Source organism: Bufo bufo, chromosome 1, assembly GCF_905171765.1.
Source record: "Bufo bufo chromosome 1, aBufBuf1.1, whole genome shotgun sequence".
In the NCBI taxonomy this organism is placed as follows: domain Eukaryota; kingdom Metazoa; phylum Chordata; class Amphibia; order Anura; family Bufonidae; genus Bufo; species Bufo bufo.
The window spans coordinates 451,012,902-451,039,681 of NC_053389.1; the positions used below are offsets into that span (position 1 = coordinate 451,012,902).

The following is a 26,780-nucleotide window of genomic DNA, read 5'->3' on the forward strand; positions in this document are numbered from 1 at the left end:
CATGGAACTGTCTAAATGGGCTTAAGATGTAAGGTAACTTAGTGTAAGGTAGATAATTCAATCATTTATAGATTATTTTATTTATATCTACTGTATTTATAGCATCTAGAGGTATGACTTTTTGTATAGGACGTATTGTGTAGTGCGTGTTTTATACAGCATGGGAGTTCAAAGGCTACTTTTTTTTTTTTTTAAAACCTTACTGATTGAGCAACTTAAAAGCTGTTGACATTTTAGAGGGGGTTGCTCTCTCAAGACTCTCACACCCATGATCCATCCATCCATTTGAGTATATGCCATGTATTAGTACATTTGTGGCCAGACAATACTTCCCCAGTGATAAATTCTCAGGTTCCGAGAGCCATATCCAGGATAATGAGCTGATCTATGAGCCGTTTTTTTTTTTATTACATAAGGGATTATCTTGAAGAAACAATCCCTTTACGTATGCATTTGACATGTACAATTGCCATCTTTGGAAGGAATCAACATGTGATCTTTCTAAAAATGTTTGACAATGTCTGAAGTCATTCTTAAAATTCATAATATATTGGGTTCTTGATGCACCAGACAACAATAGCCTGCAGAATGGATGAATACCTAGAGATAAGGCCCCTTACGTGTTACTTTTAGAACAGGGGCTTTTTGAATACTCTGTAGACAGCAAAAGCAGCAAGAACAATTTATCGGTTGTTACTTTGACCAAGTAACGGGGCAGTAAACGGTTTTATTGGCTGAATGGCTACTTTAGCTCCGTACAATTAAAATTAAACACATGCAGGCCTGTACTTTTTGATTGGCGACCCTTTAATAAAGAACCACTTTGTAACTGTGGAAAGGTACTCCTGTCTGCGGTTGCTAGAATAGTAATAAAAATACCAATGCATGGAAAGACACCAGATGGAAGGAATGTCAACATACTGGAACTAATTTAGGTAGATTACTCACATGGAGACAGAAAGCATAGGGAGAGTTCCTGCAGATTCATTGCAAGAACTGGGCTGCCCCTTTGAACCAACAAACTGTTTTTTTCCCCCTATGGTCAGAAGAAAGCCAAAGAATAAGCAGAGACTGAGGTATTCTATTGTCAGCTGCAGACGGCATTTGCTGAAGTCTTATCAGGCTGCATACATCAAGCCAACAATAACTTTAGCTACATATTTTCCAAGATGTAGCAAAGCAAACAAAGCTTTTCCTTTATGCAGCCATTGAAGTAGTGGTCCTTCAGACTCAGTTGGTGGCTTTTTTTCCCATCTAAAATATTTTGTCCTTCATTAAAACCAGCGATGACTGACTTACTTTTAGAACATTCCCAACATTAAAAGATTTTTTGGCGTTTTTTATTTTCCTTATTAGTAAATATATAAAAAATACTGAAGTTTTGCAGTTTTTGCACTGCCTAACTTTATACTACACTGACACTTCCTGTTCTGTAGAGATTACTTTTCACCAGTCATCACATGCAGGATTACAGTGACAGTTAACACCTACAGTGCCTTCGGAAAGTCTTCAGGCCGTTATGCTTTTTTCCCATTTTGTTATGTTGCGGCCTGTTATGCTAAAATGTAAAAAAATTAAATGATGCATTGACATAAATATTCAGACTCTTTACAAAGTTGTCCCTAATCCACTACTGTGTTGTCTTGGCTGTCGGCTTAGGGTCATTGTCTTTTTGAAAGGTAATACTATGGCCCAGTCTAAGGTCCAGAGCACTCTGGATATGGTTTTCATTATCTTTGTACTTTGCTTCATTCAGCTTAACCTCAACTCTGGCCAGCCTCTCTGTCCCAGTTGCTAAAAACACCCCCACAGCATGATTCTTCCACCACCATGCTTTACTGTAGGGATATCATTGGGCAGTGCATAGTTTCTTCCAAAAATGACCCTTAGAATTGAGGTAAAAAAGTTCAACCTTGGTTTTATCAGGCCAGAAAATTTTGTTTTTCACAGTCTGAGAGTCCTTTAGGTGCTTTTTTTGCAAACTTTCATGTGTCTTTTAGTGAGGAGATACTTCTCTCTGGCCACTCTGCTATAAAGCCCAGATTGATGGAGTGCAGCAGCGATAGTTGACCTTCTTGAAATTTCTCCCATCTGCACAGAGTATCTTTGAAGCTCAGCCAGAGTAACCATTGGGTTCTTGATAGGTGATCTTACCAAGGCCCTTTTTCTATGATACTAAGGGTACTTTCACACTAGCGGCACGGACCTCCGGCAGGCTGTAACGGTGGGTGAACAGCCTGTCGGATTGACTATAATGGGGGTGGGGTGGAGTTCCGGGGGCAGCACGGCAGCGCATGCCGAGAGGCTGCCGGAATAAAAGTGCAACATGTAGTGCGCTGCCATGTTGCTGCCGGAACTCCGCCCCACCCCAATTATAGTCAATGGGGCCAGAGCAGTAGTCCGGGGGCACGCGTGCACTAGCAGCAGGATGGATCCGACAGGCTGTTCACCCGCCGGAACAGCCTGCCGGAGTCCCTTGCCGCTCGTGTGAAACTAGCCTTAGATTGTTGGGGCTGCGAGCCCTAGGAAGAGTCTTGGTTGTCCCAAACGACTTCAATTTGAGAATTATGGAGGCCACTGTGCTCTTGGGAACTTTTAGCGCAGTATAATTTTTTTGTACCCTTCTCCAGATCTTTGCCTCCACACAATCCTGTTTCTGATCTCTACAGGCAGTTTTTTCCTCCTAATGGCTTGTTTTTTGTTCTGCTATGCATTGTCAGATGTGAGACCTTATAAAGACTAGGCTGTATTTCCAAAGCATGATGAAATGAATTTACCAAGGGTGGATACAAGTCAAGGTGTAGAAACATCTTGAAGATGATCCAGAGAAATAAGACAACTCCAGAGCTAAAAGTGTCATAGCAAAGGGTCTGAAATGTACATGGGAAATTTGTTTTTCCTTTTTTTTAAATGTGCAAAACTTTTAAACATTCTGTTTTCACTTGTTCATTATTAGGTTTTGAGTGCAGGTTGATGGGGGAAACTTTAATTTTTTTATTTTATTATTATTTTAGCGCAAGGTCGCAACATAACAGAATGTGAAAAAAGAGAAAGGGCCTGAAGACTTTCCAAATTCATTGTGAGCCTATATGCAGCTCTATATCCAGTATATTCCCATGTCATCCACTTCTCAACCACTGAGATAAGCTATGAGCAGCAGATCTTTGATCCCTTGAAGATCCTTGTGGATGATCTTAATGCATTATATCACCATGCATCATGTGTGCTTTCAAATAGGATAGATGAAAAGCATGCCATCAAGGTGAAATATGTAATGATGGGTAGATTAGTTTGTGCTATCATTAATTCCAGGTTATTGTCTGGAAAATCATGAGAAAATTTTTTCTCTTCTGTAGCATGTAACTGTTGTTGCAGAAAAAGGACAAATTTTATAATTTAAAGCGGCTCTGTCACCTGGATCAACCCTTTTAAACCAGACATACTGCCTGGTAGGACTCTGTACCTTTCTTTTGTCTGTATGCTAAAGAGCTGCAGAGATACATGCGTTTTTATTTATCTGTAAATGAGCAAGTTCGAGCACCAGGAGGCGGAGCGGAATCCTTTGAGTAATACCTTATAACACCCCCCTCCCCTTGATTGACAAGGCTATACATGCTGAGGGCAGAGCTGTGTCCTAGCATCTACCATCCACTGTATAGTTTCCGGCATTGGCCCAAAACAGCTGATAAGTGGGAGTTTTGGTTGTCGGACCCCCACCGATCTGATATTCATGAGCTATCCTGAGGATAAATTAAACAAATGTAAGGCTGGCACTCAAATATGCGGGATCAATAGAGGTAACAATTTATTCAAATATAAAATACAGACATCAAATAAGACCATATAATAAATATAAAAACAATGATAAAAAAATATGTGAAATATGGGTATAATAATATATATGAAAACAGTATATAAAAAACCGCAATTACATAAATAAGCACTGGGGGCAGTGGGCTGTGGGTAGATATCAATAACCCCTGAGATCTGAAAATAGATCTTGATATGAAGTGCTGACCTTCTATCTAAAGTCCTCTGAATCAGGTATGCACTAATCTGAAGATGGCCTCTGGCCAAATGTAGATGACAGTCCAGGGATATGAATATTAGTCCAGGGAGAAAGTGTATAATTCTGACTGCTCACACTGTGTCACAGGATAAATGCCGAAGTAGATACACTGTTGCAGATCGTGGTTAGAGCGGGACCGGTTTAATCTTACCCTCTAGTTCGGGTCCGGACGCTGGGGAGTCTCTCCCTCTCACCGCTACTCACCACGCTGTATCAGCTTCCGTTCGTGTTCTATGGCGTCCTCGCTCGAGACTATAGTCACGTGATATTAGTCTCGCGGGTTTTGCCTGTTAAAGTGTCCGGTCTGTTTTCTCCTCAAGATAATTAGAGGTAGGATTTCCGTGGAGCGCTCCAATATTCAGAAACCTTCCTTATTGACTCCGGATCCTTGTTGATGGGGGTGAACTCGCCTAGGCTATCAATAATCAATATCTAATCCCAGAAAATCCCATTTGGCCTGACCATCCCACATCACCAGACCTGTGGAAGGAAACATGCTTATCTGCTCCCCGCTGCTGGGTTCTAGCTCCTTTGGTCCCCAGCTGCTACTGATGCGTCTGGTGACATGGGGACGGGGGGGGGTTGGGGTTCAGGCCGAAAGGCCCCTGAACATGGACAAGTTCTCTTTCAGAGAAATGTTAGAGAGATCTGTCTGGTGCTGAAGTGGAAGTCTGAACACCATTTATTTATGGGTGCCACACATTATTTGAATATGGGCAACACAAGAATGGATTTGTCATCCATGCCTTGGGTCTTTTGCAGTAAATGTACAGTTTCATAGTCTATGACACAAAGGTGACACATTACCTAGTAAAAACATTAATAAAATGTTAAATTAATAAGTGTTTAAAATGGATATTAAAAGCATGTGGTTCTGCATTAATGACTACCGGAAGCACATTACAATAATATAAATACATTTTGAAGATCTCTTACACTGCCTATGAGGAACTCTCCTTGAAGGTTTAGATTCTGCGCACAAGGCTGTATAACAATCCTTGCTTAATTGATACTTTTAGAGCCAGGAAAAGGATCAGATTCTCTCATGTGAGAAAGTCAGTACTTACAGGGATCTACTGTATTCGGAAAATGTTATCTTCATTGTGAAAATACCCTACCATATTGGTATTGCAGGCATTTTTAGTAGTTTAGATGCATTAATTTTCATAGACATGAATAAAACTCAAGAAGTCAAGTATCAGTAACAAAATTCTGCTTTTTGGGTCATTTCCTGGCATTAATAACTATTACTGATGTTTTCCATGTATCACTAAAAGGGGCAGTCATCCATGGATACATAACCTATATGGCAGTGCATGATGGCCCCTTGGTACAGAGCTCCACATCCTTCATGCATTGGCCTACAGGCACCGTCCGGCAACATGTACACATGCAGAGTTGGACTAAAGTCCCTTAAGCCCACCAGAAGAAATGAAGGACCCACCCTCTGTGTGTATATAGGACCTTAAGGGCCCTGTTTTACTAGGGGTCCATTATTGTCAGAGCATGGGCTCACCCGAGGATCCTCTGGTATTTTGGTGGTCCATTCTGACCCTGTAGACATATACATTCAGTGCTGCATGCTACAGTTTTTTCAAGTTATTATAAACTTCTACAGAAAAAAGACCTCTTACGGATCAGAAGTATATGGAGCTCCATTAAAAATCCAATGATCCTTTATGGTAGCCATGTGATGGCTTATTACAAAACACAACTGTAATACCGCCATGTTCATGAGCTCTTAGGTAAAGACCAGCTGAATAGAGTTTAATGGGATTCTCCACTTTTTTTTATATTGATGACCCATACCCCAGATAGGTCATCAATATCAGATCAACACTGACAGAGGAGACACCTGAAATACCTATTTCTTTTTTTGATTGTTTCCATTTTATGAGTAAAATGCTTATTTTAATGGCTGCTATACCATGGTATGCAGTTCCTATGGCTGTCTTGCCTTTTTGTTGGAAGGGTGGCTTATTGCCCAGTGCAGCATTCCTCCACATTTTTTTTTTATTGACCAGATTTCTTTTCCTCTTAAAACATGGAAACTGAAAGCACTGCATTTGTGAATTCTGGCCTAAAATATGTTGTATGCACTACTTCAGTTTATGTGAGTTCTTATGATTAAAACATGTGGGGTATAAAGCATAATTTGTTATCTACAAAGCCATATTGCTGTCCATAATAAAATACATGGAAAAAAGACACAGGAGCATTGTATTACAGAAGTGAACTTTCCATTAGGACGCATAAAGGAGCTCAAAAAGGAAATAATTATGTGCGGTTCTTTATAAACATTTTACCATTGACTGTAGATTGTAAACGTATGAAAGAAAACTGGCTAACGTTCCTTCCGACCATAATTTTATAAATACCACCTTGGACCATGCTGTTTTTTTCGACGCCGCAATTAATATTTTGTTGGAAAGGTATCTTGACCTAGTAATAATGTACTAAATATAGTGTTGTAATCTAACCTACTATATTCACTGACCATCGATTTGCTGCTGAAAACCATGTTTCTTGCTGGCACCTCACCAGTAACAAACAGAGAAGACATATTCCTGGGAAACTCATTATCCCTGTAGTAAAAAAAAAAAGAAAAGAAATGTGCTCATTTTTGGAGAGCGTTATGGATCAAGTAATCTGTCCAGAGACAGCTTCTTCTGCTTTCAGAAGTCTTTCCATTAACGAGGATTACACAGTAGGGAATATCTGACAGGAGAGGACAAGCTGGGCCTTCAGGGCAGGGTACATGCATGCTTCAGCTTCCTTTCTCTCTTTATCAGATCTACTTGGCTGGTAGCACAAGGGTGGGAGCGTGAAACAGACTTTAGCATGCAGTCCAAGACAAATAATGGGGAGAGAAGGGGAAATGATGACTTGAAATATAACATCTCAGTTTGATTTATTAAGAAAATAATCACATTTCAGCATGTCTGTTATGTGTATATATATATATATATATATATATATATAAAAGTAAGGATATATATATATATATATACATACAGCAAAGAAAGTTTGCAGCACAAGGAGTGCTGCAAACTTTCTTTGCTGTCTTCCGTCCTGAATCAAGGGACTACCGCGGGCACCCTACATCTTATACAGCTTTAAAGGGAGTGCTGCCACAGTTTTTTCTATATATATATAGATATACATATATTTATATATAGTGTATACATGTGTGTGTTTGTGTGTATATATATATATATATATATATTTATATTTATATACACTTTCTCCAATGAGTAGGTGTGATCTCTAACCTTTAGTGAAATTTTTTATGACAAGCGACGGAAAATGATGCAAATTTTGGTGCAAATCTACACCTGCAGTTCTAGATTTGGTTTTCTGACAGTCCCAAATGTGCCAGATTTATTAAGAAGCATCTAAAGTTGATACAAAAACATTTCAACCATCTCCTTTCTTAGACTGCCATAATATTCACCAGTCTTAGGCTAGTGTCACATTAGCGCTAAAACCTTCATAGTCAGAAAAGGGCTAGAGCATTGACAATTATTTGTCTGGCCGAATCCTGGCACCAATGCTGGAAACAAGCCGGATCCCCTTCGGGTGCCATGTAGTCAAAGGGCTCTGGCGGGGAGAGGTGGTATCCGGCTATGCAGGATATGATGAACTTCGGCAGGCTGTCGGAATATTTTTGCGTTAGCGTGAATCTAGCCTTAGTAAATGTGAGCCATTGTCATCACTTAAGGCCCCCATACACATTAGTATATTGTTGGCTGAACCCGCTGAGAACAGCAGGTTTGGCCAACAGTCATCTCCCAAGATAGATGATGTCAGCCATGTGCACAGATTGGCCCATGTTTATTAAGTTGATGTAAGCTGCACCAAAAAAGTTTCAAATTATAAGAAGAAGTGTGTGGAAGGAATCTGGAGTATCTAGAGGATATTCACTTATACACAGTAAAAACAGAAACTCTATGCCGCAGTGGACATCAGTAGCGAGTTGGTACAGCTAACCAATAAAGTCCAGTGGAGACCTTCTGTTCACTGTGTTGATGGACATTGTTGGGATCTCAATAGTGATTTTATCTCATTCCATTAATTATACATGTTGTTTCTATAGCATTTGTGCTAAACTATAATACTTTGCATTGTTCCCAGTAGAAAAGGTTCTACCTGTTGTCAGTAGGCAACTCATGAAGCAAAGAACCTTCCTGCAACATTTCAGAAGTGTTTAGACTCGTCAGTGGGAAAAGCTTTATGTGACACATAAAAGCCATGACTGTGGATTTGAGCAGAGTCAGATGCTGACCATCTCCAGACAGTGTAGGGGATGAGCACATGGGCATTTGTCGGCACACGTAGGTGAGGCATGTTGCACCAGTCTATCAGTGCGTTAGTAACATATTAGCAACATTTTACACTCATCATCCAGACTTGCTTACATAGTATCACTTCCTGCACCTGAAAATTGCATCAGGAAGTTGGGGGGAAAAAACTGTCATATCCGCTAATCTTTTTATGCAGAGTATTAGACAATGATGTACAGTAGTTTATTTCACCAATATTGTGTACAATGTAAAAATATGGACATCTCTGGGTCATATAACAACAATCATGCATTCTCTGCGCCATTGTATATTGTTCCTTTCACATCTGCATTTATAATTCAGGTTTTGAGATCCGGCAGAGGATCTGAAAACCTGAATTAAAAGGATCCATTTCATTTATTACATCCTGATGGCTCCGTTTTGGCCGGATCCGGTTGTATGAAATAAAAACTGAACAGACAAAAAAAAAAAAAAAGGATTTTCATGCCTGATCAGGTTTGGTCAGTTTTGTAGACTGGCTCCAAAACGCACCTGATCTGAACTGATACATCCTGATCAGTTTTGTCCCTATTGACAATGAACGGAGACAAAACTGAACTGCCGGATCTCAAAACCTGAATTAAAAACACAGATGTAAAAGTAGCCTAATGTGTATCGTGACCTCCTGATGTAACACATTGATTGGCGTTCATTTAAAAGGCCTTTTGCCCAAGCAGTTACAAACTGTATGGGGGCCAAACAATCGCCAGTACGATCTCTTGTCCCCTTACCGCTAGCATATTGTTGGCAGTACATCCCGTTTTATAAATGAAGATGTGCTGCCGACGACAGTTTTATGGGAATGAGCCTTTACTCATTTATCAGCTGATGCGTAGGCTTTTAATAAGATGATCGTATGAATGCTCGTTCCCAATTATCCGCTCAGGTAAAAGGGATTGAGTTTCAGGTTTGGTAGGCAGATAATAGAGTTTTACTACTGCTCTGATCATAGACTTGATAGCTTGAACCTCATCTGTGGCTGCTGTCTGGTGGGATTTAAATTCCATGTTCAAATATAATCTCATCAAATCTGATTATTGGATAAAGTTGGTCATTTTGAAGGTCATTTTCACCTTACTCCTGTGGATCAAGGAGAATTGGTGGTTTATGGCCAAGCTTATTATACATTGAATACATATTCATGGAAAATCAAGGACTCATTTCCTGTGCTTCTATAACTTCAAGGCTCTTTATCTATATTTTTATTGCCTGTATGGATATAATCTTTATACAATTTCATAAAATCCTAATCTGTACCAGACATTTCCATATATAGATCGAATGATAAAAGTGAAGATCAGCCTAAGCATTTCTAGAATTATAGGAATGTTATTTTCTTTGGGGTTTTCATGATTTCCTATGGTATGGTGGCCTGACACAGAGAACATCTAAGGCTTGTGTATGTCGCTGTTTGCATTCGTTGATCATACTCATACATAAAAACATGCTGGAACATTTGTGTCTTATGTAAGGGATCACATTGTTTTTAGATTGTGTTGATGTTTTTGTGATTATGTAATATATATATATATATTTGCATGGTGTTGGAACTTGCATGGTGACATCATTGTGTTCCTCCTGCAGTGTTTGAGAATAAAGATAAGATAGTGATCATCATGGAATATGCAAGCAAAGGCGAACTGTATGATTACATCAGCGAGAGGAGAAGACTGAGCGAAAGGGAAACGAGGCATTTCTTTCGTCAGATCGTTTCTGCTGTGCACTACTGTCATAAGGTAAGGAGACAACGTGTTGGGATTTGCTAGACTTATTCTTTGGCTGTAGATATGGCGGTTTTGGATTAACAACGCCTTTGCCGTAAATGGTGATTTATGTCCTTGAGTATAAGGTTATGCTGCTATAGTCCACATATCATATTGCTCACCATATGTTGTGTATTATTTTCACGCTCATCTAGCCACTACTTTGCCAAGGTGGTCACTAAAGAGAATCCCAGGCCCTTGCAATGTGCAGAGAAGCGAATAAACTCCTGTTCTCTAATGTAAGGGAGGAGTTGCTCCAGATAAGTAGATAGGGTGTATTTTAGTGTCCAGCGCAGACATTGAAAATATCTCACACGCAAAATTCAGGGCAAATATTTGTGCAGATAAGATCAGTGCTTTCAGATCCTGCTGACCTTTCAGGAACAGTATTCGACTAGTTTGCAAAGCGTTAGTATTTTATGGCCATGAAAAATGAAGATAACTGCATTTCTAGAGCCGTATTTCATGGTGCTCAGAATACAATTCATGGTGAGAAAGTGGAAAATTAGAGGTTGGCTACGCTCTGTCTGCAGTTTGTGACTTCTTGTATGTACTCCTGACATGTCGGTTTTAGTAAATCATTCTATTCGCCATAAAATTTGAATTTTAGAGCATTGTTTTATATAAGTCTAATTTGTGCTTTTTTCTGTTATTTCTCTTCGAAATTATTTCTGAATAAATTGAAAACTGGGTGGGACCATTCCTCTTGCCTAAGCTTTGTGTCCCTACGCAGTCTGGCACTGCCAGCACTGTGATTGGGCAGAGTGTTAGTGTGCAGTGAAACATCCCTATCTGCTAACACCCAGTTGGTAATATATTCATAAAGTTGTAGTAGGAATAGCAGAGGAACATTACAACAAAACTATATGAAGTTGTTATGGTATGAATAATGCAACTAAGTAAATCAGTAGATAAATCAGACATGTCAGGAGTGCTGACACAGAAGACTTAAATGTAATGGGAATAGAGCCTACATAGCTGAACATACACAGTAACTGACTGTCAGTAGAAACATCTTTTACCTAACTGTTAATGCTCTTGTGTGAGATTATAAGAAAGGGTCTCAGCACCATTCGTGCCAATAGACTGTGGTTTTGATATGTCAGTTCAGACACACTAAGGCCTAGTTCACACGAACGTATGGCTTTTATAGTTTTTTGCGGTCCGTTTTTCACGGATCCGTTGTTCCGTTTTTGAGTTCCGTTGTGTTTCCGTTTCTGTTCCGTTTTTCCGTTCCGTTTTTCCGTATGGCATATACAGTATACAGTAATTACATAGAAAAAATTGGGCTGGGCATAACATTTTCAATAGATGGTTCAGCAAAAACGGAACAGCTACGGAAGACATACGGATGCATTTCCGTATGTGTTCCGTTTTTTTTGCGGACCCATTGACTTTAATGGAGCCACGGAACGTGATTTGCGGCCAAATATAGGACATGTTCTATCTTTCCACGGAACGGAAAAACGGAAGTACGGAAATGGAATGCATACGGAACACATTCCGTTTTTTTTGCGGAACCATTGAAATGAATGGTTCCGTATACGGACCGTATACGGAACACATAAAAACGGCCCGTACACCCGCAAAAAAAAACGTTCGTGTGAACTAGGCCTAACTGGAATGGAGCTGAGCTCTCCTTCTAATCTCAGAAAACCCAACTTACCCATAATGATGTACATTTGGTTTGGTGCCACCTATTTGTCCACTTTGTCAGTGCAATGAAATACAAATGTGGACCCCCTTTTTCAGCATAAGCCTCTGCAGTTTTGGCTTATATGCCGGGAAACTCTCTCAGCAAAAGCACACCCCCAAACAAATACCACACAGTATACAGTTATTTTCTTTGCCAAATGCCTATGTAACTTACATTAGTTCAGTTCAATTTTCAGCCCTAATATATAAAGTGGATCAAAACGGACGATTTCAACCAAAAGGAACGTTTTGGCAGGTGAAATTTAATGACAAACAATAATTTTAACTGACTGATGAGAGCATGATTGCCCAAAAAGAAGTCGGCCATGTTTAATATGTCAGTCCAATAGTCGGATGAAAGATCTTTTGTTCAAAGAAAGATTGTTCAAGGATGAGAGATCTTTTTTTGATGCACTGTCTTTTGCCCATCACCCGGTTTCATTGAACATTTATGGGCATTTGGAACAACTGTAACGGCCAATATGGACTTAAATGTGTATAACTGTGTCTGAGAAATGAACCTTCACCAGATGATTCTTTAACTGCTTTTCAAACAACTTCTATCTAATGTATATGGCCAAGTCTGCAAAATGAGCCTTCACCAGATGATTGTTCAACTGCTGTTCATCCAACTTCTATTTAATGTGTATGGCCAGCTATACATGTAGGGTTGCATGCTGCCTATGATGGGTAGTTTAAATCTGGCCAAACATCAAATTTGTAACCTACTGGTATTGGTGGGATCACTCCTTCACTCTAACCGTCTAAGGCTACTTTCACACCTGCGTTCAGGTGTCCGCTCATGAGCTCCGTTTGAAGGGGCTCACGAGCGGTCCTGAACGCAGCCGTCCGGCCCTAATGCATTCTCAGTGGAGGCGGATCCGCTCAGAATGCATCCGCCTGCCAGCGTTCAGCCTCCGCTCCGCTCAGCAGGCGGACACCTGAACGCTGCTTGCAGCGTTCGGGTGTCCGCCTGGCCGAGCGGAGGCGAGCGGATCCGTCCAGACTTATAATGAAACATCAGACTGACCCGCTCCGAACGCTAGTGTGAAAGTAGCCTAATGTGTAATAGCTTTTTGGTCTCAGGGGAGATAAGCCAACTGATAACGGAGACATAGCATTTAGCAGAAGATTCCTCCACCCTCAACCCCATTGAAAACGCATACATACTCAACTGAGCAAAGCATGCACGTGTATGGGGAAATCAGGAGGAATAGCTATTATTCATCTGATAAATGCCTGAAGTGTATGGCCAACTTAACTCATAGTGCATCATAATAGGTTTACAATTGGAGACATCCAGCAGTGTTCCAAACACAAACCAGGTCTCCCTTTGTTCTTAAAGTAATGAGAGTTTGTCCCATCTCACCATGTCCACAGCAGAACAAGCTACACTGCTTCTGTAACTTCCAGCATTAGTAAAGCAGCGTCGCTTCTTCTGCTCCACTGCTTGCGCACCTACCATTCAGTACAACGGGAGCTACAGAAACAGCAGAGCACCTGCCCACTCAGCTGTTTCCATGAACCTAGCCATCAAGGGCTGGCACTTTGTCCCATCTCACCATGGAAACCGTGAGCTGGGACAAACTCTTTAATCTCTAGATTTAGACGCTTGAGATATAGACGTTTGTCTACCAATAGTTGCGTAAATCAGTTATCCTCTTTTATCAAAGTTGTTGTCCAGCTTTTGAACAAGTTTTGGGAGGAAAACTTACCTGCACCCTGTATGGTTCTGGCTCCTTCCAATCACTGTCCCCACTTGTCAACTTCTGGAATGGACGGGGAACGTGTACCACTGCAGCCAATAACTAGCCTTAGTGGTGACATGTTCCCCAGGCATGATGGGGCAAGTAAGTATACTTCTCTCCACAGGTTAGGCAGGAAGGTGGGATCCAAAACTTGTTCACAAGGTGGATAACCCCTTTAATCTGTAGGTAGATGTCAATGTATCTTTAGAAATGATTATACAATAGCTTTCAAACATTTCAGGTACTCAAACGTGAAAGAGAAGTAAAGTTGGCTATACCTTAGGTAACCTCAAGGTACAAGGCAGGTAATAGTCCTGACATGGACACGTCTTTCTTAGCGATGATGGGAGAATAAAAAGACAACTGTAGATTGAAATATGTATTGAGAAAGGCCCCAGAGAACTAGGCTGAAATGCTACATATGGGTAAAGAGTCCACTGATGTTTTCCTCTACATTGCTTGGAGTGAATTATTTGGTTTAGGTCAGTGGCTTTAATACAGCATATTACAGTTCCAGTGAACCGAGGGATAAAGTTGTATTTGTTTCATCACACAAACAGTTTACATGACCATCTTTCCGCTATACTTTTTATAGAAGATCCTTCCTGCTGTCTAGCTCACAGACTAAACACCACAGGACACTTCTCCTTGCAGGGCTGAGATTCTTATGTGCCAACTGAAAATGTTAAAGCTTGGATAAGCCGAACCTACAGCTATAACACATTTTTCCTTCGTAATCAAAGCATAACTTTGTGAAATGTTTATTATATATCTGAGAAGCTCCCTAAAGGAATTAGACTTGCACTTCCAGATCTTGGCACTAAGCTGAAGATTATATTACTCCTGCACACTACAGACTAGGGGAGTTGAAATAAGGTACCAGAAAAACCTTCTGTTGTTTCATATACTTTGGAGGAGGATGGATTCCACTCATTCTTGTCTTAACCTCATAGCATGTGACTAATAGATAACCTGCTGCTAGACTTCTGGATGGTAATGGCTTAGTGATAGAATTTTGTTCAGTGAATATCATCCTAATCGCTATTTCTATATAATATTTCATTTATTTTATTTCATATCATTTTTTATTTATCCAGAATGGTGTTGTACACAGGGATCTCAAGCTGGAGAACATCCTTCTGGATGAAAATGGTAACATAAAGGTAAGAGAGAATTATTTCTTTAGAAGTTCTGGTTAGTATTGTAATCTCAAAGGGGTTGTCTGGCCATATACAGTACAGACCAAAAGTTTGGACACACCTTCTCATTCAAAGAGTTTTCTTTATTTTCATGACTATGAAGGCATCAAAACTATGAATTAACACATGTGGAATTATTTACATAACAAACAAGTGTGAAACAACTGAAAATATGTCATATTCTAGGTTCTTCAAAGTAGCCACCTTTTGCTTTGATTACTGCTTTGCACACTCTTGGCATTCTCTTGATGAGCTTCAAGAGGTAGTCACCTGAAATGGTCTTCCAACAGTCTTGAAGGAGTTCCCAGAGATGCTTAGCACTTGTTGGCCCTTTTGCCTTCACACTGCGGTCCAGCTCACCCCAAACCATCTCGATTGGGTTCAGGTCCGGTGACTGTGGAGGCCAGGTCATCTGGCGCAGCACCCCATCACTCTCCTTCATGGTCAAATAGCCCTTACTTTCAAAGTTTTCCCAATTTTTCGGCTGACTGACTGACCTTCATTTCTTAAAGTAATGATGGCCACTCGTTTTTCTTTACTTAGCTGCTTTTTTCTTGCCATAATCCAAATTCTAACAGCCTATTCAGTAGGACTATCAGCTGTGTATCCACCTGACTTCTCCTCAACGCAACTGATGGTCCCAACCCCATTTATAAGGCAAGAAATCCCACTTATTAAACCTGACAGGGCACACCTGTGAAGTGAAAACCATTTCAGGGGACTACCTCTTGAAGCTCATCAAGAGAATGCCAAGAGTGTGCAAAGCAGTAATCAAAGCAAAAGGTGGCTACTTTGAAGAACCTAGAATATGACAGATTTTCTGTTGTTTCACACTTGTTTGTTATGTATATAATTCCACATGTGTTAATTCATAGTTTTGACGCCTTCAGTGTGAATCTACAATTTTCATAGTCATGAAAATAAAGAAAACTATTTGAATGAAAAGGTGTGTCCAAACTTTTGGTCTTTACTGTATATTGATGACCTATCCTCAGGATAGGTCATCAGTATCTTATCGGCGAGGGTCTGACACCCGGCACCTCCGCTGATCATCTGTTTGAAGAGGAAGAGGCGCTTCATGCGAGCGCCACTTCCTCTTCATTGCACATTGTTGAAAGTGCAGTGTAATACAAGTACTCGCTCCATTCAAGTGAATGGAGCGAGTGCTTGTAATTACACTACGCCACCTCTCCACAGTAGACAATGTGTAATGTAAAGACGAGGAAGTGGCCCTCACATGGAGCCTGCCGACCAGATATCGATTACCTAGCCTGATGATAGGTCATCAATATATATGACCGGACAATTACTGAAGGAAATCACTGATCAAAAACTGAACTAGTCCTAAGGAAATATCAGTCAATTAAAGAGGTTATATAGGATTATAAAAACATGACTGCTTTAGACAAGGGGAATGGTGCGCTTTAGTGGGGGGTGAACTGTAATAAACATACAAAATGCCTTAATAAAGTGTATTAGAAAAACTATTTTTAAGGCATTAGGAACATCTTATTAAAATTTTACTAAAGTTTAGTTAGTCTTTAAGCCAACCATGACCCAAATAATCGTGTATTGGCCATTGCGAATAATCTTCCGCTTATAATTTTCAGATATAACAAAGACAATGAATGTAGCATGTTCTGCCTTTTATTAGATTATTTATGAAAACAGCAGTGCTGTACATGAGCATATGTTGTCATTATGTGTGTGTGTGTATGTATGGATATATATACAGTATATAAATATATATAGATTATATAGTGTGTTCTGGAACATTTAGGTGGTGGATCATATCATTTTGTCCAAAGAGCTTCAGGCTATGCTTCATGTGTACTCATGTTGGTAGCTTGTGTAATCTGTATATTTGCTAATACTTACAAATGTTCTTCATTTTTTGCCACTCACTCATTACTTATTCTGTTTGACAGCAGGTATTGTGTTATACCCATATATCACTCAAAACCAAAAGTTCAATACTGGCACTCATACAAAATGTAATCATGTAGAAACGTGCAGTGTTCTTCCTGAAGCTCACACTCCCATGCCAGCAGCCAAGTACAAAATTGCCACCCACACCACATGAATAACTAGCACGTACTGTACACACATCATCTGTATCCCACCTCCAGCTTATTCCAAAATCCGGTTATCGCTCATATATCACATTTCAGATTAATCTTAAACTGTGTGTAAAGGAAAAGAACAAAAATCCAGTACTCTCTGTACATTTCACAGTAATCATTTTCTCACCAAAGGTTGGGCATACACCAGATACCTGGCAGCAGAGATGCTCATTCGGTTGACAGCTATGTCTCCTGCCTTCTCTATGCATGTGTATAGCTTGGCCAAGCCTACATGTGTTCTGATTGGGGAGAGAGAAGTTGGCTTCAACCATGCTTTTTTGGTTCCGGGTTAGGCTACTTTCACACTAGTGTTCGGGGCTCTGCTTGTGAGTTCCGTTTGAAGGCTCTCACAAGCGGCCCACGAACGGATCCGTCCACCCCTAAAGCATTCTGAGTGGATGCGGATTCGCTCAGAATGCATCAGTTTGGCACCGTTTGTCCTCCGCTCCGCTCAGCAGGCGGACCCCTGAACGCAGCTTGCAGCGTTCGGGTGTCCGCCTGGCCGTGCGGAGGCAAACGGATCCGTCCAGAATTGCAATGTAAGTCAATGGGGACGGATCCATTTGAAGTTGACACAATATGGCTCAATTTTCAAACGGATCCGTCCCCCATTGACTTTCAATGTAAAGTCAAAACGGATCCGTTTGCATTATCATGAACAAAAAAAAATATATATATTTTTTTTTTTTGTTCATGGTAATGCAAACGGATCCGTTCTGAACGGATCTAAGCGTTTGCATTATAGGTGCGGATCCGTCTGTGCAGATACCAGACGGATCCGCACCTAACGCAGGTGTGAAAGTAGCCTAATCTACCTGAGACCAAAAAGATGTAGCATTAAAATCCAGCTGCCTTATACTTATCTCTTCCAACATCTTCAGTTGGGTAATAGGCGGAGTGTCCCCACAGTGATTACATGGTTGGCCAGTCCTGACAAAATCATCAGGCTCAGCCAATATACATGGATTATATGACCAGTGTAATTATGTGCAATGTGTCACCTGCACATCTCTAACCTAAAGTGACTTTGTCTCTAAATACAAGCTCGGGATGAGCGAATTTCTTGAAATTTGTTTCGTGTCTGATTTTGGGAATTTTGGGTCTGAATAAATTCTACCCGAATCAAATATGCTCCAGTTGTTCTAAAATTGGCGTATAACAGTCTCTAAACTCCTAGAACTCATATTTTTCTGAATCAGAGAGTATATATGAGTCCTAGACAAGAGAGGCTTCTGGGAAAAAAATATGTAAATTTAGCATTCCTGACAAAAAGGAAAAGAGTTAAGCCTGTCTCATGCCACTAGAATTAAGATATGCTAATTTGTATACATTTCCCAAGAAGTCAGGAGCAGTGTTGTCAGGCATAAAATATTCATCAAGTGTACTAAGTGGTCTATATATAATGAGAAAGAGTCTCCCTGACCCTGGCAGAGGCCTTTTAGATATCTCTTCAGCTGGTGTGAGACAATCTGTTTTCTTGTTCTCTTGGAAGGAGAATTTGCTTGTATGTCTCTCTCAGACAAACATTTTTTGGGGACATTCAGTTTTCTTGTCCTTTTGGAAGAAAAAATGTATTGCAAGTCTTATTTAGAAAATTGTACTGCAGGAGCACTGAGTTTTCTTGTCCTTCTGGAAGGAAAACTGAATTGCAAGTCTTATTTAGAAAAGTGTAATGCAGGGACACTCGGTTTTCTTGTCCTTTTGGAAGGAGAGCTGAATTGTACATTTCTGTTCCAGAGAAGCGTAACGAGTTGGTCTCTCTGTCTCTCTCTTTGTAATTTGACTCTAACGAACCACCAAAAATTCAGGATGAATTCCAAATCAATAGAATTGATTTTCTCTCCTCTAATACAAACTAATTCATCATTTTATAGACTTCCAAATCTTACAATTTGCTCTGTTGTAAACATAGTCTGCTTTGCATAATTTTCATTTTAATATGCAAAAATGCAGAGTGAGAGCATTTCCGACTCACACACACCAGAGACCTTATTGTTATTGCAAATTCCTGAGTCAGAAATGACAAAAGTGGTGCAATAGTTTGTAGTTGTAAGCATGCAAATGTCTGTTTTTATTTTTTGTGTTAACTCAGGCCCAAGGTCAAGTTAACCACTGTGACAGAGTAAGAAAACAACTGCACCTTGAATATTCAAGGAATGGCGAACATTCAGAACACTTTGTAATAATTAAACCTAATTGCATTTTTCAAATAACATTGCTGTATTCTTGGGATCAAAATACTGGTAAAATATAATGGCTCAGAACCCTCTCTGAATTCCAAAGAGCTGCAGTACGGCACCCATAGAAATGTATAGGCCAAATACTGTATATACATTTTTTCTGTATGAACCGAAGCAGGGAAGTCTTTCTATATATAATAACCTTTCATAAAAGTACTGTATCATTGGGGTTTTCTGCTGCACTCTTACAGCATGGTTGACCCTATCAAATTAGGAGGATAGGGTCAACCATGCTGTAAGAGTGCAGCAGAAAACCCCAATGATACAGTACTTTTATGAAAGGTTATTTAAAATACTACTATAGAAAAGCTGTGTTTTTTCTTTTACAAACTTAATGGGATATTCCCATGTGGGGCATTAGTGGCATATAGCTAGGATTTGCTGTCAGTGTCATATAGGTGTGGGTCCGACCATCGGGACCCGCTCCTATCTCCAGAACAGGGCCCCCAACGTGGCTACCCTCCGTTCACTGCCGTGGCAGTTCTGAAAGTAGCTATTTCTGGCAGTTCCATAGTGGTGAATGGAGAGGTGGCTGCGCATGTGTTGCTTGCTCTCTATTAACTGCTATAAAACTTTCAAAAATAGCAGCGTATTCGCCCTCAGCTATTTCTCGAAGTCCCATAGCAGTCAATGGAGCAACCGCTTATGCGCAATGTGCACTCCTTCACTTTATGGCCTCCGTTCTGGAGGTGGGACTCACACCTATCTGACATCGGTGACATATCCTAGCGATATACCATCAATGGTGTGGGGTGTCGGACAGATAAAAACTGCTGCACTGTTTTTTGTGTGGTAAAGACCCGGTACTGATGCCAGAATCCAGGTGTATCCTCGTTGGATCCCATTATAGTCAATGCGGTCTGGCGGTGAACAGCAGTATCAGGCTTTGCCGGATATGGTGAACTCTGGCACGCTGTCCCTCTGCCAGAACAGGTAAATGGAGATGTCAAACTAACCTAAGATTACCAAACAGTTTTTGGTCTCAGATGAGCCACACAAAGTCCAGATGTTGCAGTCTTAATATGATGGCAGCCATTGATAGCATGTTGGTAACCATACATAGTACAGTTTGCTTCCATGATCCTGAATATCAGTGTATGAGCAGCAGATTTATGATAAAAATGTATACATATTCAAAAAAATAGACAAGGGTATAATATTTCACCAAATCCTTTTCATATTTTTTCATTTTTTTCTTTTTATATAACTAAATTGCTGTGTTTTATGTGCCAAGACCTTTAAGTAATCTGAAATCCTATTAATCTTGCTTCATAGAGTCTGACAAGCTTAATGGGAAAGCTGATAAGCATCAGTCTGTGAGGATGGGAGTGGACTTCAATGTAAATACTTTTTTTTCCTGAATAGCCATAATGAAAACATGGCTGCAGAAACCGCTCCTTCATGAGAAAACAAATATATTAAGCCTTGCATTTCACGTTTCATACATTCCATACCATTAAGAACTGTGTTTTTGTAAGGAAAGCATATTGAGCAATTTTAAGGGAAAATGCTTGTAGTACGGAGAGCCTGGACAAAGGTCAGGGACTAGCATTGAGTCATTAGTAGTGTAAATGTCTCATTATTTGCCTCTTGACTGGCAGGACACACGTCTAAAGACTTAACAGCAACTTCCTGCAATGCAACCAGTGAGAATTAATATGAGGAATTCAAGGAAATTAAAGGCAGTCTGTGTGTGTCTGAGAATTAGGGTTCGGGACAGGGCAAAAGCCCTTTTTAGTTCACCATACTTGCGATTCGTGTGTCATCTGCATTTTTTGCAGACCCATTGACTTTGGTCTGCATTTTGTGGACATATATAGGACATTGTGTGAACCCCCTGTCCCATGTGACCAATCTCCTCAGAGGGTGATGGCTAAGTGCACCCCTCGTTCTTCGCAATACCTCTGATGGTGAGGATAGATTTTCCCGAGGGGTACATCAGGTGCTACCTCTGAGGTGGATTGGAACATGAGGGAAACGGGACCTGGATGTGGACCCACTGGACAGACCTCCAGATGGTACGAGACATCCAGAAGGTGCTAGGAGGCTAGAAGCTGATCTAAAGGGTTGAGACAGGTGGAAGTAAGGCAAAGTCTGTGTACAAGGTCCGAGGTCAGGGCAGACAGACAGCAATATGGAAAAGTCTGTAAACAAGATCCAAAGTCAGGGGCAGGTGGCAATATGGCTAGGTCCGTTAAACGTAATCCGAGGTCTTGTACACAGTAATAGCAAGAGCAATGGAATACTTTCACACTGGAACTAGACAAGCTAGGGACCAATATGGTTCAGGAACCTTCCTGGGGAAGAAGGCTCCTATATATACATAATGGTTACCAGCCATAGGATGGGGAACATTGATGGTACATGTGCGCTGCCCAATATTAGGAAGGGGAGCGCACACGTTCCCTATACACTGACAGCAAGCTCTGTGCAAGGAGTGCAAGCTCCGGCCACAGCAGAAGAAAGACAAGGAGACCCGGCGTCTGTGCCGGGATGTGGAGGAGGAAGCGCCAACACTGAGCGCCGGTAACAGACATGTTCTACCTTTTGCAGAATGTACTTACAGATGCAGAAAGCACATGGTTTGCGCAAACACATTTGGTCATGTGCATGAGGCCTAATCCAGCACCAATAACGCTAAAATGTGTGTATTATAGTCCAGAACTCCATTCACAGATTCACCTAGATCACAGCATGCCAGTGGAGGCTGTTTAGCCTATAAGTGGGAAAAATTCTCAATATGTATGTAAAGGTTCGTTGAAGAGGTCCCTGGGTGCCTTTTCCATAAATTATAATATCACAAGTCATTAGTACCAGATTTCTGGAGATGAGATGTTCTTCAAGGTATTTAATCTGATTTGGAGTTAGGAAGGACATTTCCCACTAATAAGGGGCAATTGGCCTCTGGATGAAACACGGTAGGATTATATTGGACTCGATGGACCTGTGTCTTAAAAGTGCTCATGGGCATCTGTCACCATGTTCTTGGACTTTTATCTGCATTAATCCTGCAGATAAGAAGTCCAGATCATAATTTTTTATTTTCCTTCTGCCCCCTATTCCCTCACTGTCAGTGCTCAAAGCAGATGTGGAATACACAGTTTGGACAGTTGTGCCATGCTAACATAATGGAGAGGACTCCTGTGCGCATGTTCGGCTGTCCAGACTGTGTATTTCAGCGCAGCCTTGAGTGCTTATAGTGGGGGAACAGGGACAGTAGGAAAATAGAGATCTGGACTCCTTATAAGCAGTACTAATCATTTGGTTGATATAATTGGTTATATTATTCAACTTTAAAGACATAATGCTAGTGATTTTAGATTGTGAGCTCCACTGAGGTTTATGTTGGCGGTATATAAGCAAAAAAATAAATATATACAATTGTATGCAAAAAATTACACCTTAGCTGCACCTATTGATAGATTTCAGTTAAGGGCTTCGTATAAAGACTACATTTTTCAGAATCTAGATCACTGAAGTAGGGTCCTAAGGCTCTGTTCACACTGATGTCATATGTTTCATTTTTACAGGATCCATGACAGACATGTTATTTTAACCTCTATCATGATCTATTCTATAATTAATCCAATTAATTTGCAAAGTTCTTGTCTTTCTTACCAGATAACATAGTTTATAATGCTATCATGGTTTTCTGCCATTAAAGGGCAACAGAAGAGACACAAGTGTGTGCAGAGCCTAAGTCACTCATCTCCTTGTAAAATGATATTCAATGGTGGACATATCCAACAGCAATAAGAAAAGAAGTGGTCAGATTTGTCCCATAATAACCCTGAAGAAAATTTCCATGTATATTCCTGGAGAACACTGTAAGGATTTGGCAAGAACCTCACACAAGTCTCTCTTTTCAGTTTATGAGTAACTCTGCCAGAGTCTTTTTTTTAGAACAGTGTTAGGAAAACACACTGTCTGAGTACATGTGGATTGACAGCTATTTTTTTTCTATTAATGTATTTTAAATTAAAGTGCACTTGCATCTAATGGTTTTGTTTATGATCTAACTTAGACTTCTTTCACATTAGCGTTAGGAGTGTCCAGCAGGCTGTTCCGGCAGAGGCGCTTGCACACTGCGTTTTTTGTCTGGCTGCCTCTTGGCATGTTTGCTGTGCTGCAACCGCAACTCCTGCCCGTCCCTATTATACAGTGCTCCAGACTAAAAAAAAATACCTAGTAGCCATTGGCTCCTGAACTGAAAAATTTAGGAGCCAAATGAAATTTTTTGTCAAGAAAATCTTTTTTTTACTTACTATTAGCCCCCTTAGGGGCTGAAACCCTTGTCCTATTCACCCTTATAAATCTCTATTAGGGTGACTAGGACTTCACACTCTCCCTGCTGCCCTGGGCTTTGTGCACAGGGCAGCAGGAAGCTTACCATAGCAGCCAGGGCTTCAGGAGCGTCCTGGCTGCCATGTTAACCGATCGGAGCCCCGCGATTACACTGCTGGGGCTCCGATCGGAACTGCCACTAAACCACCAATGACTTTAATACTGAGGTGTTGGCGCGGGGGGGGGGGGGGGGGGGGGGTGCACTGCGCCACCAATGTTTATTATACTGGGGTGTTGGCACTGCGCCACCAATGAAGATAACTGACCTGTTAATACAAATACAGGAGGTGGGTGCCGGAATCAAATAGCCGGCACCCGACCTCTATGACAGGGAGCTGCGATCCGCTGCAGTTAACCCCTCAGGTGCCGGACTTCTCCACTGCGCTGCTGAGAAGAACATCGGCGGCGGGGCAGAGAACTATCATCTCCGGTGCCCCGCTGCTGTATTCAACTGCAGAGCTGCGGCGGCGGGTCTAGTCGCAAATGGCGGCAAGACTAAAAAGTCCATTTTGGTCGCCATCTGGAGCCCTGTTATAGTGAATGGGGCCAGGCCGGACTTCCGGCAGCACATGTGTACAAGCGTTAGTACCGTTGCGGCAGGCTGTTCCCCTACCGGAACAGCCTGCCGGACAAGCCTAACGCTAATGTGAAATAAGCCAGAGATTTTTTCATACTTATGAACCTGCAGAAAAAGTACCTTTATGTGTCTGAATGCTCACTAGATGATGCCACCATAGCTCAGATTTTAGATTTTCTTTATCTTTGCCAGCTCTGTGCAGTTCATTTGTTTTTATGTTTCCCAGGCTTTCTATGGGTGTTATTACTATGTAAAGGACTACAGTTTTGATGAATAAGCTACCCTCTTACATACATTGCTTGATTTACAGTTGTCTGCATGCCCATCTATTAGAAGAATTATATAGCAGATATAGCAGGATTATTTTTAACATAATTAAATCTTGGATATACCCAGGATACAATATTTGGATAAAAGCTAGATGGCTACAGGGGGATGTCATTGGATGTCATGTATCTTTACAAAGAATTCCTCTGTTTTGATTTTCCCGCTCTGGAGTATCCTAATTGCATCCAGATGTATACTATGAATATATATACGTCACATCACTCTTTGCTAAACCAAATGTCACAATTAGTGTTGAGCGAACTTCTGTTTTAAGTTCGGCGTCTAAAGTTCGGCTTCCGGTTAGCGGAGGATCCCTATATGGATTCCGAATTCCGTTGTGGTCCGTGGTAGCGGAATCAATAATCGGCCATTATTGATTCCGCTACCATGGACCACAACGGAATTCGGAATCCATATCGGGATCCTCCGCTAACCGGAAGCCGAACTTTAGACGCCGAACTTAAAACAGAAGTTCGCTCAACACTAGTCACAATCCTATTGGCTTATTTGTATTTTTAGGTTGTGTGGGTGACACCCAGGGCTTTGCTGATAAAGAGAGATCCTTCTCCCGTTTGGAGTTGGAATACCACCATGAGTCATGTCTTCTCATTCTTTTACCCCTAGACTAAATTTTAAGATTTTGAGCATTGCCGACATGGTTAGATCCCTTGTTTAGGGATCATACAAAAATTCTACCATGATAAAGGTGTATAGGCGTGCGGTAATTCACGGACAACACATCTATGCTACTGAGACACTGCTCTGCTATGGACTTACATTGTATAATCTACTGCCCAGCATGTGAAACACGCCTCTCCAGAGACAGGTTTAGCGGAGGAGAGCCAGGGAGAGATAGCACGCAAAGAGTAGGACAAAGATGTATATTATCATCCCACAAGCAAGAGATAAGCACCAGGAACATGTCCCAGTATGTGAGACTGGCTTAGAAGTACATTAGTAATTGATAAATCATACTGTATTTAAACCATTTGCTCATCATTTTAAAGATTACAAAATCCATTTAATCTTTTGAGTTCTGAAAAGGTAATAGAAGAATATAAAAGGGTAGTTACAGGTTAAGAAGAGCTCAGACATGCCAGCTTTTCTAATGAGGTCTAAGCATCATCGGACCGTCATTCTCTGGGAACAAACATTGTTCTGCTGATCATGCGGCAAATGAGCAAAACACTTTTGTTGTTTGATGGGTAATCTTTCGTTTTGTGGCACCTCGACCTGTTAAAATAGGGGTGTGCTTCCCACAAACAATGAATATGTATGGGGATGAATGATCACAGTAGCAATCCTGATCATTGTCCTGCATATTGGCCCAAGTAAATGCCCCTTAGACAGTTTGATTTGTTCTGTTGTCCATCTTTTACTGCTTATATTTCTTAGATGAACTGGAAATTACCTTAGAAGGGCACGTGTGGCCCCAGGATATCTGTGTATGCAGTCTAATATTAGTAATAAAGTTTGTTGTTATCGTTCTCCGTGATCACTATTAGGCCCATCATTTGTCCATTAAGATGGTGCAATTACTGTATGTATGTTAGAAAGTATAGGGAAATTTGTTGCAGAATATTTTCTTGTATGTGTTCAGATGACTAGATGAAGCTAAATGAGCAAACAAATGAGTGATTTACTTTTCATATGCATCCTGAGCGAATATATGTATTGTGAACTTGACTGTTAGGTCATAGGTAATGTTGGCTTTACATATTTCACCTTTTCTTGCAGATTGCAGATTTTGGTCTGTCAAATCTCTACCAAAAAGACAAGTTTTTGCAGACATTTTGTGGTAGTCCTCTTTATGCATCCCCAGAAATTGTAAATGGAAAGCCCTATCGAGGTCCCGAGGTAAGTCGTGTCTGCCATTGAACATTGCCCTAGCAACATTCTGTTATCTCTAAATATTGTTAGCATTCTGACAGAGTTTGGGGACACCCCTGTAAATATAAAAAATATTTTGTCCCTACTTTTAAAGTGTTGCTGCCAGGTCTCAAACCCAGAACCTTCAGTGTGCTACAGGGTACATTATTAGGAACACAGGGATTAAATGAGTTTTTTTCCAACCCCTTGCCAGACTCCGCAGTACATGTATGGTGGAAGTCAGGACTTTGTACAAAAAATAGCAAAACGTAAAAAGAAAACTATCTTTGTATTTGGTATTGCTGTAATCGTTCTGCCCAAAAAGAGCAAAGTTATCATGTCACTTATGCTGCAAAGTGAACTTTGATATATCACTAATATAAAAAATAATTAAATTACAGTGGCTCTAACTACTTTAACCTTGTGATGTAGGTGCACTCTCCTCGACACACCGACTGTCAATATAATCAAATAGAAATCAGT

General features: G+C 40.7%; 1 protein-coding gene across 1 annotated transcript in view; it reads left to right on the forward strand.

Moving 5' to 3' along the window:
* Positions 1-26,780, forward strand: part of NUAK1 (NUAK family kinase 1) — a 100,419-nt gene that overhangs the window by 68,662 nt on the left and 4,977 nt on the right. The window contains exons 3-5 of the mRNA XM_040408351.1: positions 9,997-10,148; positions 14,716-14,781; positions 26,166-26,285. Of these exons, the coding sequence (XP_040264285.1) occupies positions 9,997-10,148; positions 14,716-14,781; positions 26,166-26,285 (338 nt within the window). The remainder of the gene's footprint in view (positions 1-9,996; positions 10,149-14,715; positions 14,782-26,165; positions 26,286-26,780) is intronic.